Source organism: Pyrgilauda ruficollis, unplaced genomic scaffold (assembly GCF_017590135.1).
Source record: "Pyrgilauda ruficollis isolate IOZ18807 unplaced genomic scaffold, ASM1759013v1 scaffold43, whole genome shotgun sequence".
Classification (NCBI taxonomy): Eukaryota; Metazoa; Chordata; class Aves; order Passeriformes; family Passeridae; genus Pyrgilauda; species Pyrgilauda ruficollis.
In genome coordinates this window covers 8,798,520-8,822,863 of record NW_024525823.1, presented here as the reverse complement: position 1 = coordinate 8,822,863, position 24,344 = coordinate 8,798,520, and the positions used below count along the sequence as shown (strand labels likewise).

At 42.4% G+C, this 24,344-nt stretch overlaps 1 protein-coding gene across 3 annotated transcripts in view; it reads left to right on the top strand.

The window, feature by feature from the left end:
• Window positions 1–24,344, top strand: part of FYN (FYN proto-oncogene, Src family tyrosine kinase) — a 138,737-nt gene that overhangs the window by 81,256 nt on the left and 33,137 nt on the right. For all 3 annotated transcript variants that reach the window (XM_041478099.1, XM_041478098.1, XM_041478100.1), the window contains exons 3-7: window positions 3,730–3,864; window positions 16,258–16,515; window positions 17,057–17,153; window positions 21,123–21,221; window positions 22,320–22,423. In XM_041478099.1, the coding sequence (XP_041334033.1) occupies window positions 16,269–16,515; window positions 17,057–17,153; window positions 21,123–21,221; window positions 22,320–22,423 (547 nt within the window). In that variant the 5' untranslated portion in view covers window positions 3,730–3,864; window positions 16,258–16,268. The remainder of the gene's footprint in view (window positions 1–3,729; window positions 3,865–16,257; window positions 16,516–17,056; window positions 17,154–21,122; window positions 21,222–22,319; window positions 22,424–24,344) is intronic.

Sequence of the window (24,344 nt, the reverse complement as noted above, 5' to 3'; positions counted from 1 at the left end):
AATCTTTCTGTATGGACTGATGGGGGAGGAGCTGGAGGACTGGGAGAAAAGAAAAACTGTAAATAGCAGAACTGGAAGCCTTTCTTAGGAGAAGGAGTAAAAGGGAGAGGAGGAAATGAGCTTGAGATCTGCTTTTTTGTTTGGTTTTTATTGTATAAAGTTGAGGGACCAGCCATGTTCAACCCTGATATTTTCCCTGGTGAGTTCTGAAAAACTGTATCAATGATGTGTGGGTCTTCCTCTTTTTACAGAAGTCATTTCAGAAGCAACGTCACCAGGTGGAGAAGAAAATCTTTAGCTCAGTCTTTTATTCTCAGGATAGACATTGTGGAATCCTTGATCTGGTTTCCTACCATAATTCATCTTTCTTATGGAAAAAATATTCCCAGCTTCTCTTCTTGTTGTCCCTGTGCAGAAAAATGTCGGTGTTGTCTCAATGTTCTCTGACTTCAAACTATGCAGCCCCAGAGCAGGCTAGAGCTTGGATATTTAAGTGAGTGGCAAGGCAGGAAAGTATAGTCCTGACAATTATATTGAGAGCAGGTCCATGCAGCCCCCTAAATTTTAGAAGCATGTGAGAAAGGGCAGAAGAGTGCTTCACATTAAGCAGAGGGAACTATGTTAGGAACTCTTTTGAATGTGCTGTGGCCATAAAGGACTGCATTAGGCTGTTCCTGGGGCTTTAAATTAATATTTCCTATAGGACAAATGTTTCATGCATGTTATGTGCAAAGAGCCAATTATATACACAAGTCATGTGAATTTAAGCTATAAATTAAATGCAGTGTATACATACAAATGCTACTTTAGGAACGTTTTCCTTGGTTTTCCTTTCTTAGCATGTATCAGTATTGCTGCTGGGAGGTGGGCATGTTGTTGTCTGGGGTTTGGGTTGTGCTTTGTTTCCTCTCATTGTTTTCTTCAGTGAGGAAAGGATATTGGATAAAACTCTTTTCTGGTCTCTGTTGACATCAGCACATTCGATCTGCCTGCGTCCAAAAGAATTATGTCAAAGCAATTGCCTGCATTTGTTTCTTAGCGTGTTCTCCAGCAGCTCTGTCGCTTGAGGGTCAGACTGGAATACATTAAACTGGAATTGGGGCAGAAACTGCAGCCAGCCTCAGGTCAATGATGCCTCTTGAGATTTGTGAAAGTGACACTTCTGGGGTTCATTGCATTAAATTCCATAGCATTACTGTGTCTAGTCTGGGTGAATTACAAAGGCAGATGGGATGGTTACTTTCACATTCTCCTATTTAATTCTGTGTCTGTGTCTAGAATAAAAGGAAAAGCCTTGCATCTGATTTACTGTTGATTTACTGCAATTTTTTTTTTAAAATCCATGTATTAAAGCCCTTTACTTCTATGTAGTTTTTATCATTTATAGTTAGGAAGATTATCACAGTTACTTCACCTGTAAAATTCTATTCCTGGAGTCTGGCCTATGTGATCCTTGGTACATCTTTTGACAGAAGCCTTTACAAGGTTTAAAAAGACAGTTGCAAGTGTGCTTAACAGAACATCCTCATGCTGTAGGATGTAGCTGGGGTTGTGCCAGAGGGAGAGGGGGAAAAATGTATCCAGGAGGACAGAAAATGTAAAGATGCAAAAATGCACAATTCAAACTGTACTTTTGCAGGCTCTGATTCATCTTTCATTAGTAGCTTTGAAACCTTGTTCTCGATCAGCTTTCCCTAAACTTCTGCTCTGTTAGTGACTAAGGAGTTGCCAATCACAGTTTTGAGCTGTTGGCAGGAACTGTTGATAGGAATGCTGGATATAGCAGAGCTGAAGTGGTGGGGTGTGTGTGAAGGCATGTACTCATACACGTACATACACACCACTATTGGACAGGCCTTTCTCCTCCCTAAAATTTGTACAAACTTCCTTGCTGTGATTCACTCTGCAGAAGCTTTGTACTACATGCTTACTGAGGACAGGATCTTTCTTTTATGTTTGTGACATATGACCAAGATTTTACTATCCTGTGCATGCTGTGTTTTAGCAGGCATCACTTACAGAGCGTAACCAAAAGTTTGGAAAACACGTTTTTTCCACCTGTTGAACATAAAAATAACTGTAGAACCATAATTAAATTTAATTAGATGTTTGCATGAAATAACACCTTCTAAATCTCTGGAGTGGCATATGTGAACTAGTCCTTAGTTCAAGTAATTGAGATTATTTTATCTGTTTTATTTGCAGAATTTACACTGCAGCATTCAGTCATAAATGGGTTCATTCCAGAAGCTTAAAATGAGATGATGCCAGCAACTGGCACAAATCAAACACTTCCAGCTTTCCCACTCCTGCACATTGATAGGATTAATACTTTCTGGCCAAAGGCCCAGGTTAAGACAGACAGCACGCACAAAAGCTTGTGCTGCCTCCTTAAAAAACACCAAATTTAAATATTGGCAGGCTGTGAGATGAAGCAAATTCAGTCACCAGGGCCCCAGAGCTGAACACGTGGTCCTCAGGAACCCAAATGCCCATCCCCAGCCTTGGGACAGATAACCAAAAGCTTTCTTGGCAGCGCCCAGTTCCCTCAGCATGCAGAAAGGGAAGGAGAAGACAGGTAGATGCCCTGAGTGACCTGGGAGGTTCCGGCAGGAGCAGTGCTCATATCCATTCATTCTGCATAAAAAATTTCCAGGAAGAAGGTAGCTAGTCCACCAGTTCATCCTAAAAGGGTGAATTTGGGAGGGCAAATACCAGTGAGGTATGGAGGACTCTTTTCCACAGCATAATTCTCTGAGGTCACCTTCTGTGGCCAGGTGCTGCTGGAATGAGATCCCTGCCAGCTCCCTAGGACAAGGTCCCATTGGCACTCAGCAGATGAAGTGAATTGCTGAAACAAGGAATCACCGGTGCTTTCTCAGTGGCAGTCGTAACATCACCCATCGGTTTCCTAAAAGTGGTTTCCTTGGCATCTCAATGTGAGGAGCTTTGTACAGTGAGGTTTTGCGTGCAGCCAGGTGCTGGGAATTGAGAGAGGCTGCCTGCAGATCCTGCAGAAGATGGACAGTTAGGTGTCATCCGTACTGAAATGGCACCTCATCCCCAAAAGCCTGGGGTTTCCCTGGAGATGTTTTGTAAGCTGTGAACAGGAAGGCTGCCAGGATTAATACCCTGCAAGGGGAAGGAGAGTTTCTTGGTGGCAACACAGAGCACAGTGTGGTGCAGTGACCACTCAGCTCACCTGCAGGAGCTCCTGCTTTGTGACAATTAACCCAAGCTGTGTGGGCATGCATCCTTCTTGAATCAAGCATGATTACTTTCACAACTTCACAGAGGTGGGCAGGACCTCATAACCTGTGGTGCAAAGGGTTAATTACTGGTTAATTTGGTATAACACATCATTGCTGAACAAGCAGAACAAACTTGCCTGTTCACAGCCTGGATTGGAATAATTTTCAGTCCTGATGTAATTTCTACCTTTGCTAGATCAGAGTCTGCTGTTACCAAATTTATTCAGTGTAAGAATACTGCTATACCACGAACAAAATAACAAAATTCCCTCTAAGATTTTTGTTTGTAATGAAGCCTTCTGGAGCCCAGTGTTTTCAATTATTTAATTTGTCTTCCCTGAACACTCTGCCAGTTTTTCCAATTGTAAAATGGAGGAGCAGAACCTGATACATTATTCACAAAGCAGAGGAACAAGAACCAAATACATCATCACCGTAACCTACCTACTCATCTTTTGATTTTCATTTGTTTGTACAGCTGAGGCTTGCATTAGCCCTTTTGGCCACAGCCTTGCGTGGGGAATTCATGTTGAGCTGATTGCTTCCCAGGACCCCGGGTCTCACATTCAGTCTCTGCTTCGGAGGATAGAGTCCTCTCTCTCCCTCTCATCCTGTAAGTATGGCCTGGATTCTTCATTCTCATAAGGTGATTTTGTACTTGGCCATATTAATACCTAAACTGGTTTCTCCCATCTTGCTGCAGACCCCAGTTGCTCTGTGTCAGGCTTGTTCTTTTGTGGTTTGTTTTCTGCCATTCCCAGTCTCATGTCTAACCACAACGACTTAACTTTCATCCAGGTCACTGGTAATGCTATTAAATAGTAAAAGGATGATCACCAACGCCTGTGGAATCCAACAGGAACCCATTTGTTTGCTAATAAATAGTTTCCAATTTACAGTTACACTTTGGTTTCCTTAATTTAGCAGCTTTTTAATACTTCTAATATGACTGTGGACTCAAAAGTGACTTCAGTATGAAATAGGTTTAAGGTTTTAGACAGATCCTATGCAGTGCTCTCCACCAATGGAGACCTGCTCTCCCTGTACAGATGGAGACATTCCATGTAGGCTTCAAAGCATTCATAAGGATATTCTACAGAACTAGTCAAATGACTTAGATTTGTAATACTGTTAACGATGCTGCCTTCATCAAGTGCACTTGTAATTTTTGCAAGAAATTACATCAAATTAGTTTGACAGGATCTATTTTCCTTAAAGCCAAGTTAATTGACTTTAATTACAGAGCTTTGAAAAAAGTTATTAATTGAGGCCGATGCCTCTGCAAAATACTGGAGACTCATCCAACTGGCCTGTAATTACTTTGTACCCTTCTCAAATAGTAGCCCAGTATGAGCTTTCTTCCTGTCTTTGGTCCTTCCCCAAGGGCCAAGATCTGCTTTAGATGCAGTAGCAGCTCCAAGGCTGCCTCTGAAAACCTTGAGACAAGTTGATTTCTAGCAACTAATCTGAATCACCCAGAATCGTTTATCTGCTGCTTAACATCCCCTCTCCAGGGGCTGCTGTGGTGGGAAGCTATTTCATTACCATCATCATAAACAGATCATCCAGCCTTTTACCTGTGTGTTAATCGGAAACATTTACTGAATAACTTCTGCTGCTGTCATATTGTAATGAACGTTTCTACAATTTTTATTGTTCAGGATTCATCTTTCATAATCTGCTTAGAAAATTTAAAATGTATTTCTGATTTTATGTGCCTTTATTTTTTTTCTAGTATCTTCTTGCTTCCTGTATATAATCTTTATTTTAGCTTTTTTTGCTTCTTATTATCTCTTCCTCTTTCCCCTTTCATGTACCAGTTTTCTATATAATATTTTATGTGTTTTTTCACTTCCCTGATAAACCCAGCTGTTGGGTTTTTTCATTGTGTGTTATTTTTATCTAGCCCATTTCCATGGTTGTAAGACTGTAGGCATTTAGGAAATGTCTTAAACTGCTTGCAGATGTCAGCAACTTTCTGTATGTTCTGCCTTCAGCCTGATTTGACTCCCATTCACTCTAGTTGTGCGAAACTGCTTTTCAGAAAGCATGCACTAGGATTTTAATTTGTGTATCTCTAAAGAGCGTACACTCACATATTGCATAAAATTCTGGTCTGGATTTGATTGCAGACAACGTTAACTATTTGCACAGGAAGTGTTGGTCCTTTTCAGTCCAAACAAGCAGTAACCTTCTGGTTTGTGACCGTTTCCTCTCTACTGAGACAAAGTCTCGAGCGGGGATGCTCTGGCTCCTGTGCTAGCCCACGTATGACTCACGGGCAGCTCAGGTGTACCAGCAGTGAGTTGTGCGTGTGCCAGCACTGCAGCTCCTGCCCAGTGCAGCCCCTGGTGGGGCAGGGACCGAGGGGCTCCTGCTGCACGTGGGGTGGGTGCTGGTGTGACCAGCGTGGGGTTCTGCTCGTGTGTGGTGGAGCTCAGCTCTTCACCTTGTGGCGATCGTGCTGTGAGCTGCTCCTGTCCCCTTTGGTGCTGCGAGGCCAGTGTTGTAGATCACTCATTGGCAAGGCTTCATTTCACACAGTTAGGAAGGCCAATCCTTTTTTGAATTTAGGGGTTAGTAACTTGTCATTTGTAGTCCTTTGGAAAGGACAGGCCTGTGTTAGTGCTAGTGACACAAGGTCTCCAGAGTAACTCAAGAAGGGATTTTGTACTTCTTGTACGTAAGTGTTGAAGAAGCTCATCATCCCTGTAACTCTCCAAGATTATTTATTTCCTAGTTGTCAGTTACTCAGATGTCATTTGTGACACATATGGCCTGGCACCACCCTCTCCCATTTGGATTTTTTAAATTGGCTACAGTTGTTTCTGTTAATAGTATAATAGCCTAAATATAAGTATTATTTTTCAAGAGTACTATTTTGCATTGCTAGTTTATAGGCAAATATATAGGGTTATAGAGGGTTATCCATTTTTTTCAGAATCCTGTAATTAGCATATAAGCAACTGAAAAGTGTCATCTTCTCACAGCCTTTGCTTTGGTTGATGTTCTCCTTGATATCACGCTAAATGTGCTTGTGGTCACTTATTTGACCTGACCCTCCCAGCCAGCCTGGCTTAGAGCGTCAATTTGTTCCCTATCAAGAGGTCCTTTTCCCTTTACAATACAATTCACAAATCTGACACTTGTCCCCGGTGTTGTGGGGACAGCACAGTTGTTAATTTCAGTGGCCTTTAGTTTTTTGTCTCTTTGTGCTAGGAAAGAGGGATGAACTCCAGACAAGATCTCCAGATCTGAATTGTCAGGAGTTGTGTATTTCACAAGGCTTATCACAGAGTCATTTTCAGTGAAACCATCCCTGTCTGCTCCAGATTACCACCCAGTTTTGCCTTTTTATTTCAAATACAGAGAAACCTCTGTGGACTTTTCCTCACACACTGAGGGTGTAGAATACACCTTTGGTCAGTCGGGTTCAGCTTTCCTAGCTCTGTCCCTTCCCAAACCTCCCCCTGCCTACTTGCTGCAGTGGCAGAGTGAGAAATGAAGAAGGTCTTGATGCTTTGCAAGCACTGCTCAGCAATAACTTCAACATGGGTGAGTTATCAACACTGTTGTGCTCACAGAGCTGAAGCACACACAGCAGGGTTTGGGATGCTGTGGTGAAACTGAACCCTGTCCAGACACAGTAAACTTACCTAAGCTGTCATCTAGCAGTAAGCTGCTGTCATACACTGAAACCACAGTGGGTTTGAGAGAACAGATCTCACTAGAGAACTTTTCTGTGGGTGTGTGAGCATAGGCAAGGTTTCTGTGTGTCCCCATTACTGGTGTAGTCAGTACCTTCAGCACTCACTGCCTTTATCACAGTGTGGTTGCCACCCAGTTTGGGGGCCCCGCCTGTCAGCACCTTTTCTGTTGTGGATGAAGCCAGCTACAGTGATGGTGAGAAAGCTGGGGGTCTCTCTGTGGGCTGGCCACAGGCAAATGTTTGCTCATGTTTAGGAAGAGTATTTTTCCCCCAGTGTAACTGGACAAATAAGGGATTTAAATAACTCTATTAAAATGTTAGTAGTAGCAGCCTAGAAGAAATGAGAGCCCCTTCAGGAGGGAATGGTGTCTGCAAGGGTTTCAAAGAAATTCTCCTGATTTGAGACTCAGCTTGCTCCCTTTTTCTTGCTGTCACATCCTCCAAGTTCTTCAGTCACAACACAGAAATCAGACAAGGCAGAGAAGGGGTTAGTTTAATTCCTGCATGAGTGAAGTGGGATGGGGAGGAGCAGTGAGGGTTTTTTTGAGAGAAAATCTTTTTTATGCCTCTTTCATAGTTCACAGTGGCAAACAGGCAGAACTTCTTTACTGTGTCCTTCCCCTTTCTCCCCTTCCTTCCCTGCCCATCCTGATTCACATTTGGCACTCTGCTCTGCACTGCTCCCGTACTGTGGGTCAGATGAACACCCATTAATCCTGGGTAGAATCTAAAAATAAGAATTGAGGGAAAAAAATCAGAACAGTGTGAATCAACCTTCAATCATCTTTCTGTTCTCCTAATGGGAGAAAAGAAAGAGGAAATCAGTGGAGACGCTGTTTTACTTCTTCTCTTTCCAAGACAAAATTATTCTGGCATTTGCAGCAGTTGTTCTCTTGCTATAGGTTTTCTAATTTACACACTTAAAAGGCACTTCAAAATTTAGGTGCATTAGCTCAAAATGCTTAGGCAGACCATCCACCCACTTCTCTCTGCTCATGAATAGGGCTACCACAAGCAGCCTGATGAAGGAGGAATGTAGCTCAAAATCACACCCTTGAATTTACATTGTGTTCTCAGAGCCAGGGATAGATCTGTCCTTTGTGGGGGTTAACTCTAAAGTAAGCAGTGTGGTTACTGTATGTAGCTGCTGCCATTTGTTCTTCATTTCAAAGATTATTTTAACACATTATCAGCATAAAAAAAAATCCTGTGTACAGTTTTGAGTCTGAGTTGCTGTTCAGTTCATGAGCATAAAACCTGCAGGCCTTCCCTCTGAAGTTAGTTACACATAAGACTTTTTCTTTTAGATTGCAAGTGAAGTTTGGAGGTTGGTGGGAAAAGAAAAAAAAAAAAACACAGAAGAACCTTTTCTCAGAACTACTGCATTTTTCTAGGGCATCTTTTTTTTCAAAGTAGTAAAATCCCTGAGACTGTACGAGGCATAACTCAGTTACTGTAACTTTAAGATGTTGCAGCATGAGCCTTTAATTGCTTCTTGTGTTTTGTTCTGGCTTGGTTTTGCTGAAAGGGATGTATCACAGGGAGTGGAAGAGAATTCACTGTTTTTTGAAAAAGATGAGGCCCTGACATTCACAGACTTGGCTGGCAAAGAAGCTGCACAAAACCAAAAGGGTGGAGACGTGTCCTTTCATGGGCAGTTTGGAGGGGTTTATCTTCTCTTCTTGCACCAGGGAGCTTTTGATTAGGGCTGCTCAAACAGCATTGTGGTAATGCAGCTTCCTGTGGCCTTGCCAGGTGACGTCCCCCCAGACAGCTGCCAGCCAGTCCCACCACCACAACTGGCCCTCAAAGAGCACATGGACGTGGTTATTGTTCCTCCTGCCCAGCTGGAACACTGACTTCCTTTTTCCTCTCTAGCTTGTAATAAATGGATCATATAGCTTTATGGATAATAAACAGATTGTCTGGGTTGTAGTAAATCTCTTGCCAGAGGGGGACCAAGACATTCATCGCTCTTCCTGGCCCTGAGTAACCACTCGCCCTGCCCCATGGACAGCTGGGCTCACAGCCTCTGGCAGAAGCCAAGGCTCTGGTTGTAGCTCAGGGAAGTACTTCCACATGCACCCCCTCTTCCCTGGTCCTGACCCCCAAGGCTGGCTGAAATTAAAGGGGCAAGGCGAAGCCCAGATCTTCATTTTTCATAACTGGCTTTTGGTTCCGGTCCCAAAGGGGAAAAGAGGGAAGGCAAGCACAGGGCCACGCTTTGCAGACATGTGTTATAACTTAAACCTTGTCTGTAGCGTCAGGAAGCTGTTGTTTCCAGAGCTGTGTCCCCAGTCACTCAGCAATGGAGAGGAACAGCAGGGCAGAATATGGCACTTCAAAGCCCCTTCCAGGGTCTGCTCTTCCACAGCAGCTGGAGCTGCTCCCTTTCCTGAACCCCTCCTGCCACCATTGTAGAGGACTTCCAAAGCAACTGTAAGCTGACAAGAAACAATAGTAAGAGCAATCCAGCACTGTAAAAGCATTTGCTTTGAGCCAGGGCAGTATGGCAGTCACTGCTCATCTGAGGCTGCTCTTCCTGCTCTTCCAGCTATGGATGGCCATGGACATGGGGCAACAGCCTGACTTTTGACTGCTGCAAATAAACAATTGAACTCTTGGGGTTTTTTTCTGCTCAGACCACTAAAGCAGAATCTGAGAGGGAAGCATTAAAGGTCTCCCTCAAAAATCAAATTATGCAGCCCAGGAATTGTTGAGTGTTGTTTTGAAACATACTTGATGTTTTGCCCTGGTGTTTCTGGCTTTTTGTTCAGGAACATGACTTGTGTATGTGAGATTTTCTGCATATCTTTAACAGTCAGAGGACATCCAGTGGTAGTACTATGTCTTCTCTGATTTACATTTTTTAATGCAGCATGACAAGCGTGGTGCACATGTAGATTTGCAAGAATTCTACACAAATCTCCAGCTTTATTCAAAGCTGAACTGGATCTATCACAATGCAGTAAAATTTTATTTTTTCTGGATCAGACCTTAGCGTAAAACATTATATATATATACAGTAACCTGCAACCCACAAGCTTGGGAAATAATGAATAACAGCCAGGAGTTTGAATTTTAAAGTATATGTTGTATCTCTCTGACCTAAAAATTGGGGAATCACTGGCTAAGCTGGAATATAGGCAGTCCTCTAAAATGTCCCAGAGTTAATAGATGAAAACAAAAAAATAATACAATAAATGCTGCTGTTTTATTCCATCTGTTTCATTTGAGTTGGCTTGAAACTGACACAGTATTAATTCTGGAAATCCAAAATGCTCCCATCAGCATAGATATGAGTCAAAGAGAGGTCAGCAAGCAGATAGCATGAGAATTACTGACCTGCATAAGACTAGTTTAGTTGCCCAAGTTGGAGTGCCTTCCTAGTGACTTGTAATGGTCAAAGTGGGTGAGTGAGACTTTTCTGAAAATTGGGGAGTTTAATGTGTCTCAGAGTTGTGTTTCGAAATACCTAGCCCATCAGTTTCTCTCTAGAAGCTACTAATAGGGCATGGAAAGCAAAACATTTCAGCTTCGGGGTAAATTTCTGTGTTGATTATTCCCATATACAGCCTGCAGGAGGCATTCCACAGTCATTTTTAAAGTCTCTTTTAAAAATTCTTGGAGTTCTTATTCTTGGAAAGCCTTTTCTGTCCTCCTTGAACCTTCACGGTAACTCAGAGTGTGGCATTTGGAATATTAAATCCTACGGTAGCTCGTAACATTTGGTTTATTTGATGTCACAGACTGATAGTTCTGTGGTGCTTTCAGCAAAACATAAAGCACCAAGATGGCCCTTTTTAGAGATTTCATTTTTCTCAGCCATGCTGGATGCAACCCTTAGTTTGATTCATGCCTGTTCACCACAGAGACTGAATAAAAGTCAAGGATTTTTGCTTCTGATTTCCTTTTAACATAACTATTTCTTAACTCAGCTTCCCTGCTGATGCTTTTCAGACAAGATTTTTAAGACTTGGTCAGAAAAAAGCAGTTGCCAGTTACCAGTCATCCAGCCTATCCCTTTCATGTTTTTTACTGAGAGAAGTTATCTTAAAAATATGCCATCAGATTTCATTCCAGAGAAGTCCAGGAGGAAAGAGAATGCACCCTGCTGGGTCTGAACCTGCTCTCCATCTCTTCAGCAGGCTGGAGCCCTCTCCTGTGCCAGTTCCCTTTCGTCTGCAAGGGGTTGGACTGCAGAGGCCACAGCATGGATTGAAGGGTGCAGGGTAGACAGGTTTTTCCCTGCATCTCCCAGTACCTCTCTCTCAAACACTCTTAGGACCTATTTTCTCTTACAACTCTAAAAAAAGAAGGTTCTGGAGATGTACCATAATTCAGACTTTCAGCTGTGAGTTGCAAAAGCTTATGAGAAAACTTCTGATGCTCGGAGGGAGTGAATTTACACCATTCTTCCCCCCATCCATATGCTTACTACTGCAGAAGCAAAGGTTAATCAGTACTTTTGGCTTTTCAGATATCACATGTTGGAGCTTTTAAAATAGAAGTATAAAAAAAGGAATTTTCCTCCTACTCTTAGACTTTTCCTAGGTTTTGATTAGCTAGCTGAAGACGGCTTTCATTTTTGTTAATGGTGCGGATGTCTGGCTTTGTTGGGTATTTCAGTTTTGGCTTCCATTTTGTATCAAGAACAAAAAGAAAAACCAAAGGAGGATGATTTACAGTAATAATAATAATGCTAATACATCTCCTTAGCCTTCATCTGTATCCTACCTAAAAGTGATGAAGGTGCTATGACTATATAAATGATTAATAATGATATAATGAATTTTATATCCTTGTCAACTAATGTTTCCACAGTGTGGGTGGAAACTACTCTTCTGTTTAGACACATGTTGGATTGCTTGCAGTGTTAATGTTGGAGTCCAAGAAATATGATAAGGACAAGAAAGGAGACAAATAGTATAATGTTTATTTTCATTTGTCTCTAAGGAAATCTCAAAACCCATGAAAATGGGGGCTTTTATGTTTTCATAAAAACACGTTTTACATTGCCCACAAAAACACAACTTCAAAATAACCAAATTCAACTTACTTGCATTAGAAAAGTTAATTTTAATTAGGTCAGTTATATACCTTTTAACATTACCAGTGTCAGACTATGATAATGCTGTGCAACCCATAACTCACACATCTGAGAAATGCTGCCTTTCCTGGTGGAGCTGGATTAAAAACTTGATCCCTCACTGTAAGATGCACAGCATGTTGGATGAGCAACATTGTGTTCTCATCTCTAGAGAGTTTAGTGTAAAACAACTCCAGATTTTGTTTGGTGATCTCAGAGCTGGCTGAATAATTTCAGCCTTCCACAGCTCCAAATGCTGACATGCAGGGAGATGAAACTTTTGGATATTAAAATCCTGCTCTGTGATACTGAAGGAGATTAGTTTTTGGATTCCATTCATTGACACAAAGGCCAGTGAGCCTGAATGGAGGTGATATTTATTGTCTATGAAACCTCTGAGTAAGCTGAAATCACTTTAGGCATGTACACTCATACATGTATTCTCTCACATTTAGCCAGCTCCCCACGATGCAGTTTCTTTGAGCCAAGAACAGACAACTTTCAGGGACTTGGCTTGAAAAGATGTGTGCATGTAACACCCTCTGTCACATTTTACAAGAGGCTGCAATCAAGCAGTTTTTATACTTGGATTGTCTAGACACTGTGACAGTGGGAGGGGACAAGAGAAAGAAAAAGCCCATTTTCTCAGTCGTTCACTTTGCATCAAATTCTCCTTCCCTGTGTGCTGCCGTTGCCAGTGAAAAGATAAAGCAAGCGAAAACCAAACAAAAATCAAGACATTCATGATTCACTGGTTCTCTATACATATAATTCCTAGTAATACAAGCCCAAACCATTTTTTTAAAATACCAGTACATATGTATACCATCCCCTTGTTTATTCACTTTTTCCAGAATAAATACTTGTAGCAATTTTTCTTTTTGCAGCTGATTTATCATTTCAACTTTTTCCTTATCAGTGTGTAAATGAAATATGTAGGGTTGTCTTGTCAGCAGTTGTAAATTTATATTTGAAATATTCCCGGATTTCAGTGGGGATTTTTTTTCCCCTGCTCAGCTGAACATTTGTGAATGAGCAACAAGAAAACCACTTTCCCTCCCACTGGTCTCACAGATTTCATGTTTCCTATCTCTTTTTTTATTTCATTTTTTTTCTCTACTTCCTTCATGAAAGCACATGGGAAAAAATAAGAGGAGAAGCAGAGCTGGGAGGAGAAAGGGAGGAGGTGATAGAGTTTCACAGGGATGTAACTCTGCAAGCCAACAAAAAGGCTGTGAAATCCTTCTTTAAACAGTAAATCCTGCATATCACTTAGTTGCTTTGAGGTGAATAAGCCCACGTTGCAGCTTTTAAGCAGGCTGATTTAATGGCTCACTCTTGCCTGCTCAGGTGGTCAGCACCTCTCCGCCCTTGCTGCTGAGCTGGGGTTTCTCTCCCGGCATCTCCCACGCAGTGTTTGCTCACTGCCCGTTTTGCTCTCTGCACATCACAGCCACACTTGCACAGAGGTGTAGCAGGGTCCAAGCAGTGAGTCCCAGACTCATCCCTTCCACCCAAAGCCTTCTGGGCCCGCTCCATGCTGAGAGCAGGGAGATGAGCCATCACCCCACAGGGCTCTTGCCTTCCGTGTGGTCCTGCTTCACTCCCTGGCAGTGCTCACAGAGGCTCTGAGAGGAGCCAGGAAAACCTCAGTTCTGAGTGAAATCTCCAAACAAAGGGTCTCCAGAGCCAGACTGTCCTGTTGTTGAAATGGTAAAAGCAGTAGTCATGGTTCCACAAGCAGTTTTTCACAGCTGATATGAAGCTGGCCAGGGCACCTCTGCTCCTCTCATGGTCCCTGAGGGCTCACCTGGTGTCACTGCTGGTCCTGGGGATGCACAATACTCTGCACCTCCAGCTCCAGCCCGGCTTCCAGGGCGAGCAGAGGCGGGAGGTCAGCATGGCTACTGCAGCAGTAACAGCAGCAGTGTTTTGCAGCCCCCACGCTGCAAACCCCTTTCTCTTTACTTTCTTGAGGGATCCCAGCTCATGCCACCCATGCAGCAAGTGAAGAGTCGGGAGTCCATTTTTCTGTTCTCCCCAAAAAACTTAAACATTTTGGTGAGGGAGCTCTGCTGAGTGGGTGTGGTGTCTTGAAGGGAATAAAGAAATGCAAAAAGGGCAGTTTTAAGTCAGGCTAAGAGCCAGAGAAGGTAGACCCATGCTAACTGCAGGCAATACAACTCCAGGAAATAAATAAAGATAAAATTACAGCATAACAGAATCATTTACGTTGAAAAAGACCTCTGAGATCATAGCATCCAGCCTTTGACTGATCACCACCTTGTCAGCTAGACCACGGCACTGAGGGCTGTGTCCAGTCCTAAACCCAGTCTGGCTGGGTCTGATCCTGTGCGTGCCTTGTGATTGCACTCACGATGAGCTGTTCCATAACTTTCCTAGGCACCAAGGGCAGACTGACAGGACTGTGTTTTCCCAGATCCTCCTTCTGGTCCTTCTTGTGGATGGGTGTCACATTGGGCAAACAAAATGATGCTTGTTTTTCTGAACTGACTTGTAGAATAACTGGAAGTATCTGCAAATTGTAGAAAATACCCTTCAACATTAGTGTTTTTCTTTTTAATTAGGCAGGTGAGATGTGGGAAGCAGGTATCCAGGCTGTGCACTGTCACATAAAAACAGGGAGCTGCTGCATAATTTTTCAAGCATGAGCACTGGTGAAACATTCTTTTTCTGAATCCCATGAGCTTGTCAAAACCAATTTCCTGTGTTGATGTTGCGGTAAGGCATAGAAAATAGCCAGCCTGGCAGCTACAGAAAAATTACTAAATTTTAAAAAGCATAGAGTTTACATTTACCCAAAGTGACAGATATTGGTCTGAAATGTGAAAAGAAATGTGGGGCAAAAAGAAAAAGAAAAAAAAGAAGTACTTCACTATATTTTTTTTTCCATTCTCTGCATTTTCTCCCTGTCTATTTATATATTCTGGAAAAAGTATGTCTATTAAGAAATTTTTTTTAGGGTTTTTTCTGCCACTTCTCTTCCAACCCCACTGTTCAGAATATGTTGGTTTTGTGCCAGGTTGTATCTAAGAGTCACTGTACTGGTTCAGATCAAGGATGCATCCAGACAAGTATCTGATTCCCTAGGTTCATCCCACCCAACTTCAGAAACTCAGGTTTTGTGTCTAGGTCCAACTTGGGCCACTAGGAAAGAGTTCAGTAACACCACCACATGGATTAGAGCAAGTTAGATCTGGCAGATGAAAGGCAACACCCGGTAACAGGACTAACCTTGCAGGGCTGCTTCTGAGATGTGGCAAATCACCCTCTGTATCCCTCCACGCAGAGAGAGGCAGGCACCGAAAATAAAGAGAGACTAACCCAGGCTGGTAGTGCCCCATGAGGGTGCTGAACAAGAGGTTACAAGAATTTTAAAAACATGGAGCAACCTTTTTGAAGCTGTAATTTTTGAAACCCTCTCAGTTTCATCTTGTGCAGAATCTGTACTTGAAGTTGCTCTGCATCTGGCTTGTTAATTCTTCTGGGACTTTCTCTAATTTCTCAACATGTGTACCTTTGCCAGCTCACCTTGTGTTACCAGTGATTTTAGCCTTCAATTTGGTACTGCTTGAAAAGGAGCTTCTTTTTTTTTTTCAGCTGTGCCCTCTAATAGCTCCCTCCCACTTTCCTGCTATAAAAATTCTTGGCTCGCTGTGGCTGTTTTTCTGCCTGCCATGCAGAGCGCCAGCAATGGACAAAGGGTTTTGTCTTGAGGTGAATTCCACTCATGTGTAGTTGGCAAAGTCAAATATGAACCACAAGCTAAGTGCCTCATTCTGTGTTCTGAGGGCAGTCTTGAACACCTCCAGCTGCACTTTTTTGGCCGAGTCCTTCTCCTGCCAGTCCTTCTCCTGCATCCTCCTGGCAAAGGGTGAGCAAGGTGTGTTTCCTCCTCTTGGTCCCTCTGTGCAAAATGTTGCCTGTCAGGGCTGGACAAAAATCTGCCACTACCCTAAGAGCAGGCAGGACCCCCTTCCCCAGGCCTTGATGGAAAATTCCTGAGAGGAAGATTTTCTGTGAGCTTTTTTCCAACATATTGCTGTTTATATTCAAACCACTGCAGGTTTTTTCCAAAGTACTTAACTTTTGAGCAGTGAATTAATTTGAGCCTCATCATATGTGCATTTGGAGGCGATCTGGTGAGCCTCAACATATGAGCACCTATCCTTTCTTTCCTCTCCTAGGATTTTAGATAATGGGCTGTGTGCAATGTAAGGATAAAGAAGCAACAAAACTGACTGACGAGAGGGATGGCAGTTTAACTCAAAGCTCAGGCTACCGCTATGGGACAGATCCTACTCCTCAGCACTATCCTAGCTTTGGTGTGACTTCAATCCCAAACTACAACAACTTCCATGCCACAGGAGGCCAAGGATTGACTGTGTTTGGTGGAGTCAACTCCTCCTCTCATACAGGGACACTGCGTACAAGAGGCGGAACAGGTGAGCTTGAACATCTTATTTTAGTGCTCCTAGTGTCAATCATGCGTCTACAGCAGAGGCCTGACTGTCTCAGCATGTTGCTTTTAGGAAGAGCTATTTCATGAAATAATGTGAAGAACTGAAGTAGGGTGGAGATGGGTCTTCACCCCTACCTTTGCTAATTCGCAGGTTCACTTGGGGCTGAGAAATTATGTGTACATGCCAAATTTGACTAACTGCCTCATCCCTCTACCAGGGAGTGTAAAGTGTGGGCTGAGCCACCTCAAGTAGTGAAATACTTGGCATGGCTATGTTTAAACTGTCTCTTCACCCCCCTTTGCCTGCTTGGGTTCCTGTGAGTGTACAGAGTGAAGGAGGTGGAGTGCCCACTGGCTGCATAAGACCAGAGATATGAGAGTCATTTAGAAAGTTGGAGGGTTCAGTTTGGTTTGCTCTTCAGCAAGTGGAGCAGCTTACCTGTGGCTTATCCACATCATCTCCGGATGCTCCTTTCCCTCCTGTCTTTTGTGATGGAGTATAACCCACTTATCTTTTACTTTAGGTGTAACTCTTTTTGTGGCGCTTTATGACTATGAAGCACGAACAGAAGATGACTTGAGTTTTCACAAAGGAGAAAAATTCCAGATACTTAACAGCTCGTAAGTTTTAGGCTTGGGAATCTACTTTTTAATAGTTTCAAGCTTACAATGTTTACAATAATATGTTATTAGTAAAATCTGATGTTGGATATTCAAGTATGGGGGGGATTTACTCTCTGCTTACTTACTTGTCCTTGTATTTTGTGCACTTTTGCTAAGTGCTGTATTGTTGGGAAAAAAATTTCAACCACACGCAGCTTTACTTCAAAAAAAGTGTTAGATTGTGTGATTTATTGCTTACATTTTACAGTAACCCCACATTCAGAACTGAGACTACCAGCTCTGTACTTCATCAGTAGCTACAAAGGTTCTGCAAGGCATGTACTAACACTTTTTCCAATCTGCTGCAAGTATCCGTACACAGAAATGAGCTAAAAGCTGATTCACAAAAGAGTTGTTATCCAGATGTATGTGCCAAGTTTAAAAGCATTTTTGTCCTTTTAAAGGTAGGTGATGCAGTCAGAACTTCCTAGGTTCTGCAACATCTGATGTGAAAACCACATTTCCATCCTGGAAATCAACTTAAAATTAATTTTATCAACTGCCCATAGAAAAAAAATCCCTTAGCGATTTAAAAATAACTTCTAAAACTCACTGTGCTACTGACCTATATCTGAACATCTTGTAATTCTTGGCTAAGAGCATAAAGTGGTAGGCTCTGTGTTATGTTCACTGCTGCTACCACGTAGAGGTAAAAATGGGTTAACAACCAAGTATGTCACTTTCTAAAGGCTTTGTGATATTGGTCTTCTCTTTTTTTTCTTATAATATGTGCCAATGAGGCAAATTCACCCCTGGTGCAACTCCTCTCAATTTTAATATAGCAACTGCAGGGTTGGAATTGGCTTAATGTGCATTGAAGTTTTTTAAAAATCAGGTAATTCTGTGGAATATTTCATGAAGCCAAAGAGCTTTGATGTAGATGAAAGCACAGAAACTTCAGTTACGATTTGTAGAGGGAGCAGCAGTTTAAAATCTTTCTGCTTCTAAATTAGAGGTTGGAAACAAACCCTTTTTAAACCTATGATCCATTTTTGTTCACATTGCCTTGTGCTTTCCTAACCTTGCACAAACTATGCCATAAGTTAAAACAAGAAGTTCCACACATTATAAATACTTTGTACATGCCAGTTGGTGGAATCTGGCAGTGCTCACCAAGACTTACAGAGCTGTCAGCCTTGGAGCTGGTGAGAGATTCCCCTTCATGTCGGTGGCTGCAGTACATGCATTTTGGTGCAGGTAATTACTGCCTGGAAGAAGAGTTTCTAAGCAAGGAAAAAAGACCAAGCATTCGTTGATTTTCCTGTAGGATCATAGAAGCTCAGTTCCCATTGTAGTTAGGTGTGTTTGCTTATAAACGTGGCCCTAACCACACCCCTGGAGTAGTGACAGCCAGACTGGGAATCTCCAGAAAGCTGCTTTTCTGTAAGAATTCTTCCTCTCTTCACTTACATCAGGAATTACATAAAATAAGCCTATTTTGAAGCACCTGCCAATGCTGCTTGCCAATATGTGCAAAAAAGTAGTTTGTCTGGAATTTTTGGAGGGATTTGGATTTTGCTTTAGCTTTCAACAAACTAAATTTGATTTGTGCTTTAGAGTAAACATTCAGCGCAACACCTGAAATTACGTATGGGGGTATCCCTGTGATTTGAACACAGAAATTTTACTAAAGGCAGTCTGGGTGAAAGAGGTACCTGCAGAGCAGAGCCTGACTTTGGGGCTTGGAAACACTGGGCCATCCCCAGCATTCCCACCACCACACCCTATCTGGCCCCATTGACCTGCTGCCTCCTACCTCAGCTGCAGGTCTGAAATTAAGAGCTGTGAAAAAAGCCTGCATTCCTCCTCCTTTCTGACAGTGCTTTGAGAGATTTAAGCTTCTCTGTCAAAGCACAGGGGATTGTTCCTGACATTGGGATCGTCCACAGGACTGCTTTTTTCCTCCCTAGATACGACAAAATACCTCCATCTAGTGGACTCTCTGCACAGTAAGGAGAGATGGAATGGTACAATTTATCAAGCTCAGTGTGGCATAATACCTCAGAAATATTCTACAGCACATATGGGTTAGCACTTCACTGGCAATACTAGAGACACAAACAAAAAGGGCCATTTGCCTGACATACTAATGCACACAGGGTGTATTAAAACAGTGTCAGCTGCCAGCCTCTGCAAAAGCTATTTGTACTTCATGTTACTTGAACTGTAAAATTGGAAGCGTCTCCTTTTTGACTAATCACAGCTGTTTTCTAGTTGTTTTCCATAGAGTTCGTGCTCCTTTAAACTGTTAAATAAAGTGAAGTTGAAAATTTAAAGAATTCACCTTGACACAACCTTTCCTTCCGGTAATAGCTTAGACTGTGTGTTTTCTGTAATTGTTTGCTTCCAGAAGAGGCTGAGGCTGAATTCTCCAATCACATTTGATAATAGTGTTTTATTTAGTGAACAAGTCTCTGGTTTAAAGAGAGGGGAACTGAGAAAGAGTTTCTAAGCAGTCCAGAAATAGAAAAGAGAATGCTTATTAGTGGTGGTAGCAGTTAAACACTGATGGATCTGGTGCTGAGAATGAAATAGAAATTGCTAAATCCCAAATCATCGCATCGTGCAAAAAGCTGAGAAATAAACATCTCTTAAAGCTGCACAGCCTGCAGCAATGTGCATTTTCTGAAAGGCAGTACCATGTCCCACTGTCTGCACCAGTGTAAGACAAAAATTCATGCTAAGCCTACAGAAGCTGCCTTAAGATGGTCCTGCATGAACCTCTTCCCATTTAAATGTTGTAGAAGAAGAGCTTTTTGCAAGTATTTGAAAATGCAGCCTAGTCCTGTGCTACCTCCTCCAGGTGGCCAGCAGAGGGAATCTAGACAATGAAGTGTGATCCTTAATGGCCATCTAAAATGCCATGTTGATAGATGTCTTTTTGATATCTTTGGGTTTCAGATTAATTGTGCTCATAGAAGTATAAAATCAGCAGTGAATGTGACACTGTGTTGTGGTTTAACCTCCAAGAACAACTCAGCCCTACACAGCCACTCATTCACTTCTCCCGTGGTAGGACCAGGGAGAGAATCAGAAGGGTAAAAGTGAGAAAACTCATGGGTTGAGGTAAAGGCAGTTTAAAAGGTAAAGCAGAAGTCATGCACAGAAGCCAAGCAAAACAAGGAATTCATTCATTGCTTCCCATAGGCAGGCAGGTGTTCAGCCATCCGCAGGAGAGCAGGCTTCCATCATGCCTAACCATGACTTGGGAAGGTAAACGCCATCACTCCAAACATTCCCCCCTTGTCCTTCTTCTTCCCCAGCTCTGCCTGCTGAGCATGCTGCCATATGTTGTGGAATAGCCCTGTGGTCAGCTGGAGTCAGCTGTCCCCGCTGTGTCCCTCACACAGATCCCGGCACACCCCCACCCCCTCTCTGCTCGGGGGAGAGGCTGAAAAGGCCTTGACACTGTGGGAATGCTGCTCGGCAGTAATGAAAACATCCCTGCCTTATCAGCGCTGTTTCCAGCACAGATCCAAAACACAGTCCCATACCAGCTACTTTGAGGAAAATTAACTCGTTCCCAGCCAAAATCGGAACACAGCATTCAATTTGGCAATTTTCCTATGAGCTTTCTCAAGGGTCTGTATTAGAATAATTGCTATGGATACAGTTTTCAATATTCTAGTCCAAATTCAACCCTCACCAAACCTGATTACACTGGCTGTTCTGCCTCTTCCTGCCATTATGCTGCATCTGAAAGGCTACAGGTCTAATCACTGCTGCAATAATTCCAGATATAAAGAAATATGTACATTGTTTGGGTTTAGGTGCAAGCAGCTCTCTCGGAAGCACACCGGTGATAAAGAGACGAGTTGCTGTGGCTTCTTACGGCCGCGCAGTTTTGGGTGCTGTTAACAAAGTCTGATCCTTGTCTGTGCAGATGTGTCCTGCTCTCACTTCTCCTCCTCACCTCTGTTTCCACAGGGAAGGAGACTGGTGGGAGGCCCGTTCCTTGACAACAGGCGAAACTGGTTACATTCCCAGTAATTATGTGGCTCCAGTCGATTCCATCCAAGCAGAGGAGTATGTTTTCTTTTTCTGTTCTAAAGACCCATTAGCGCTGTATTAGAAGGAGGTGTGAGGAGCTGCTTTTGATTGATTGCAGCGATTTTTCAAATGACTTACGTTATATTTATTTCAGTTCTTAACTGCACTGATAAATAATTAGGTAATTAGTAACAAAAGAAGCACGAGCTCAGTGCTTTTTCAATGTCAAAACAAAGGAAGAAAACCTAAAGGAACACGGGTCTGCTTCCTTTTTTCAGTTGTCAGCTAATTTCAAGCTTTAACCAAAAGGTGCCCTTGCTTTTCCTGAACCAACTTGTAAAAATATTTTGAGTCAATTAGTGTGCAAACTGTCCATTAAAGAGGACACGTTGTATCAACAAATAAAAATCCTAGGATAGGTAGGATGCCCACAATGCATACACAAAGCTCTAATGAGGACCCATGTATGCAAAGAAAATGAGTGATGTGTGTATTCACGTTATTTCCAATATAAAAGATACAGTGAAGGAGCTTATAGAGCTGAGCAGGTACTACTGGAGTCTGTACTTCAGGTTGTCCTTGGTTGATTGTGAAACAACACGAAAACGTTGCTGCAGAAAGGAAAAAAGGCTGTAAAAGCCTCTGAAAGCCTCATACAGAATCTCATCAAGGTTGAATCTCATCCTTCTACTGAGGTTTTATGGCTGTGCTGCAACAAAAATATTGAGTACTAGTAAATCACTGTGTAGGTCAAATATTTATAGCAACATCTGTACAAATACTGCTCTTTGGCAGTGACTGTTTTCTGCCCTTTTCCTTGTGCATACCCTCCACCTACCACATCTTGGCCTCTGTTTGTCCAAGTCTGGCCTTTGTTGGAGGGCACCAAGCGTTCTCAGCACCTGCTGATTACAGGCTTAATGCAAAGAGCTACTGCCCAGCACAGGGAACATCTACTGTGTGGCTTGTCACATTGGCTTTCCAGCGTGATAAAAGAGACGGTGTGACAAAGATGGTCAACTGTATCCCAGTAAGCACAGTTTCCACAAAAATCCTCCACGTGTCTGGGCTTTGTGACACTATTTAGTGTTGCTACATCACATTTTGTCTCACTATTTCTGGTGTTTCCCTAAGGTGGTACTTTGGCAAGCTTGGCCGAAAGGATGCCGAGAGGCAGCTGCTGTCGTTTGGAAACCCCAGAGGTACCTTCTTGATCCGGGAAAGCGAAACTACCAAAGGTAGGATTGGTATTCTGACTGTGAATGAGACGATAATACGGGAAAAATTGTGCTGAGTGTGTGAAATACTGTTTTCAGTGGTATAAAGGTAGAGATTAAGTATTATTTTTGCATGTGTTTGTGTTAGGGAATTGGATGTCTGGATATCCCAGGTCTTAGGGTGAGTGTTCAAAGTGTTCAAAAGAACGACCAAAGTACAACTCACACTCAGCCTATGGTATCTGCAGTGCAAGCCACATGGTGTGGTCCTTTGAAATGCTGGATCCTTGGGGGGAGCAAAAAAAAGGAGAAAAATTATGCAGCAGTTTTAAATTCACATATTAACAGGGAAAAGACTTGAATATATTTCTAATTAGTATATTCATAAAGTATTCAGCTGTATCCATTCTGTTGAAGTCAAGTGGAAGGGTGTATTTTCCTCCTTCCCTTTAAAAATATTGGAGGAGTTCCAGTTTTCTTGGCGGGTGCTATTTTTGCTTTTACTTTTTGCTCACAAAGCCTGTCAACATCTTCTTCAAAAGCTTCACATGTATGAAAGAAAAGATCTAATTCATACAACTATTGAGCAGAAAACTTGCAACTAACTAAAAACAAACCTGGCCATTTCTCAATTAACCAACAATCCAAAACAAAAGCTGTGGGAGGCATAAGTCACGAGAATTAATTCCATACAAGCTCTGTAGTTTAATGATGGTTCACATAATTAAAGCACTGACTTATCAGTGCTTTGATCAGAGCACCCTATCAGCTAGGCTTAGCATGCAAAATGTCACGGCTAGTGGAGGAGTTTAAAGAAGAGAAGCAGTATTTGCACTCCTCTCTCCCTGACCTATCTTCAGATGCTGCATTCAGTCATCTAAAATTGTAAGCTTTACATCATTGCGTCCTGAAGTCATTGGATTCTTCCTTTGCTGCCTATAACTCGGAAGACTGTTTTTGATGCAAAATCTGAATAGACTTGCTGTTGTTCCAGGCAGACAGTTTCTTGTCACCCCACAGCTTCACCATGCCTCCCATAGCAGTGAGGCATTCTCACCAGGAGCAAGGCAGGCTCAAACTTGCTCTTTTTCTGCAAATAGCCTCCACCTGTTTTTTTTCACCAGCACTTGGTCTGATGTGTGTGAGGAGCAGGACTTCATCCCACTCTGTGCCAATTTTAAAAACTCACTCATATATGCAGCCATGGATCCTAAAAACAAACACAATGCTGTTTCTCTAACCCACATTATCAGTTTAGTCTGGCTTCCCCAGTTTTTATACAGTGACAGAGGATGTGTTTTGCAGTGCTGTTTACTTAGCTAAGTCAGGGGTTTTTCTAATTTCTTGTGAGACACAAAAGCATTGGGGAAGTGTAGAAATCTGAAATCCATCATGGATGGACTTAGAGCAGCAAGTTTAATTTCTCTGCATTCAAACTTAATGCTCTCTACATCTGCAAGCAGAGTTTGCATCAAAGCTATAGGAAAAAAACAAACATGCATATTTTATTGTAAAAAAAAATGCTTATTTCCTTTCTCATCCTTGTGCTGAAGTATGTTGTTAGAAGAAAACAGGGAGCTTGTTGTTCAAGAGAGAGAAAAAAACCAGTTGGGTGGGCTCAAGTGGTGTGTTCTGCCACAAGTCTTCTCAAAATGCCCTATCCCAACTAGCCATTGTGGGCTTAAGGCAGGAATTGTTTTGTGACCTAGAATTGTCCCTTCTGCTTTAAATAATAACAATAATAAAATTAATCAGGATCCTTCTAGAAGTATCATCCTGGATGATTTCAGCATGAATTTAACTTCCTTTGATCATGGTTGCCTTCTCTTGTTACTTTGAAAATAAATCATATGGAGCTGGCTTTTCATTTTTTCAATGCCTGACTACCCAGGTGCTTCATCAGCTCTTGTCTGCATAATCCTTCACCTGGTTTCAATCTCCA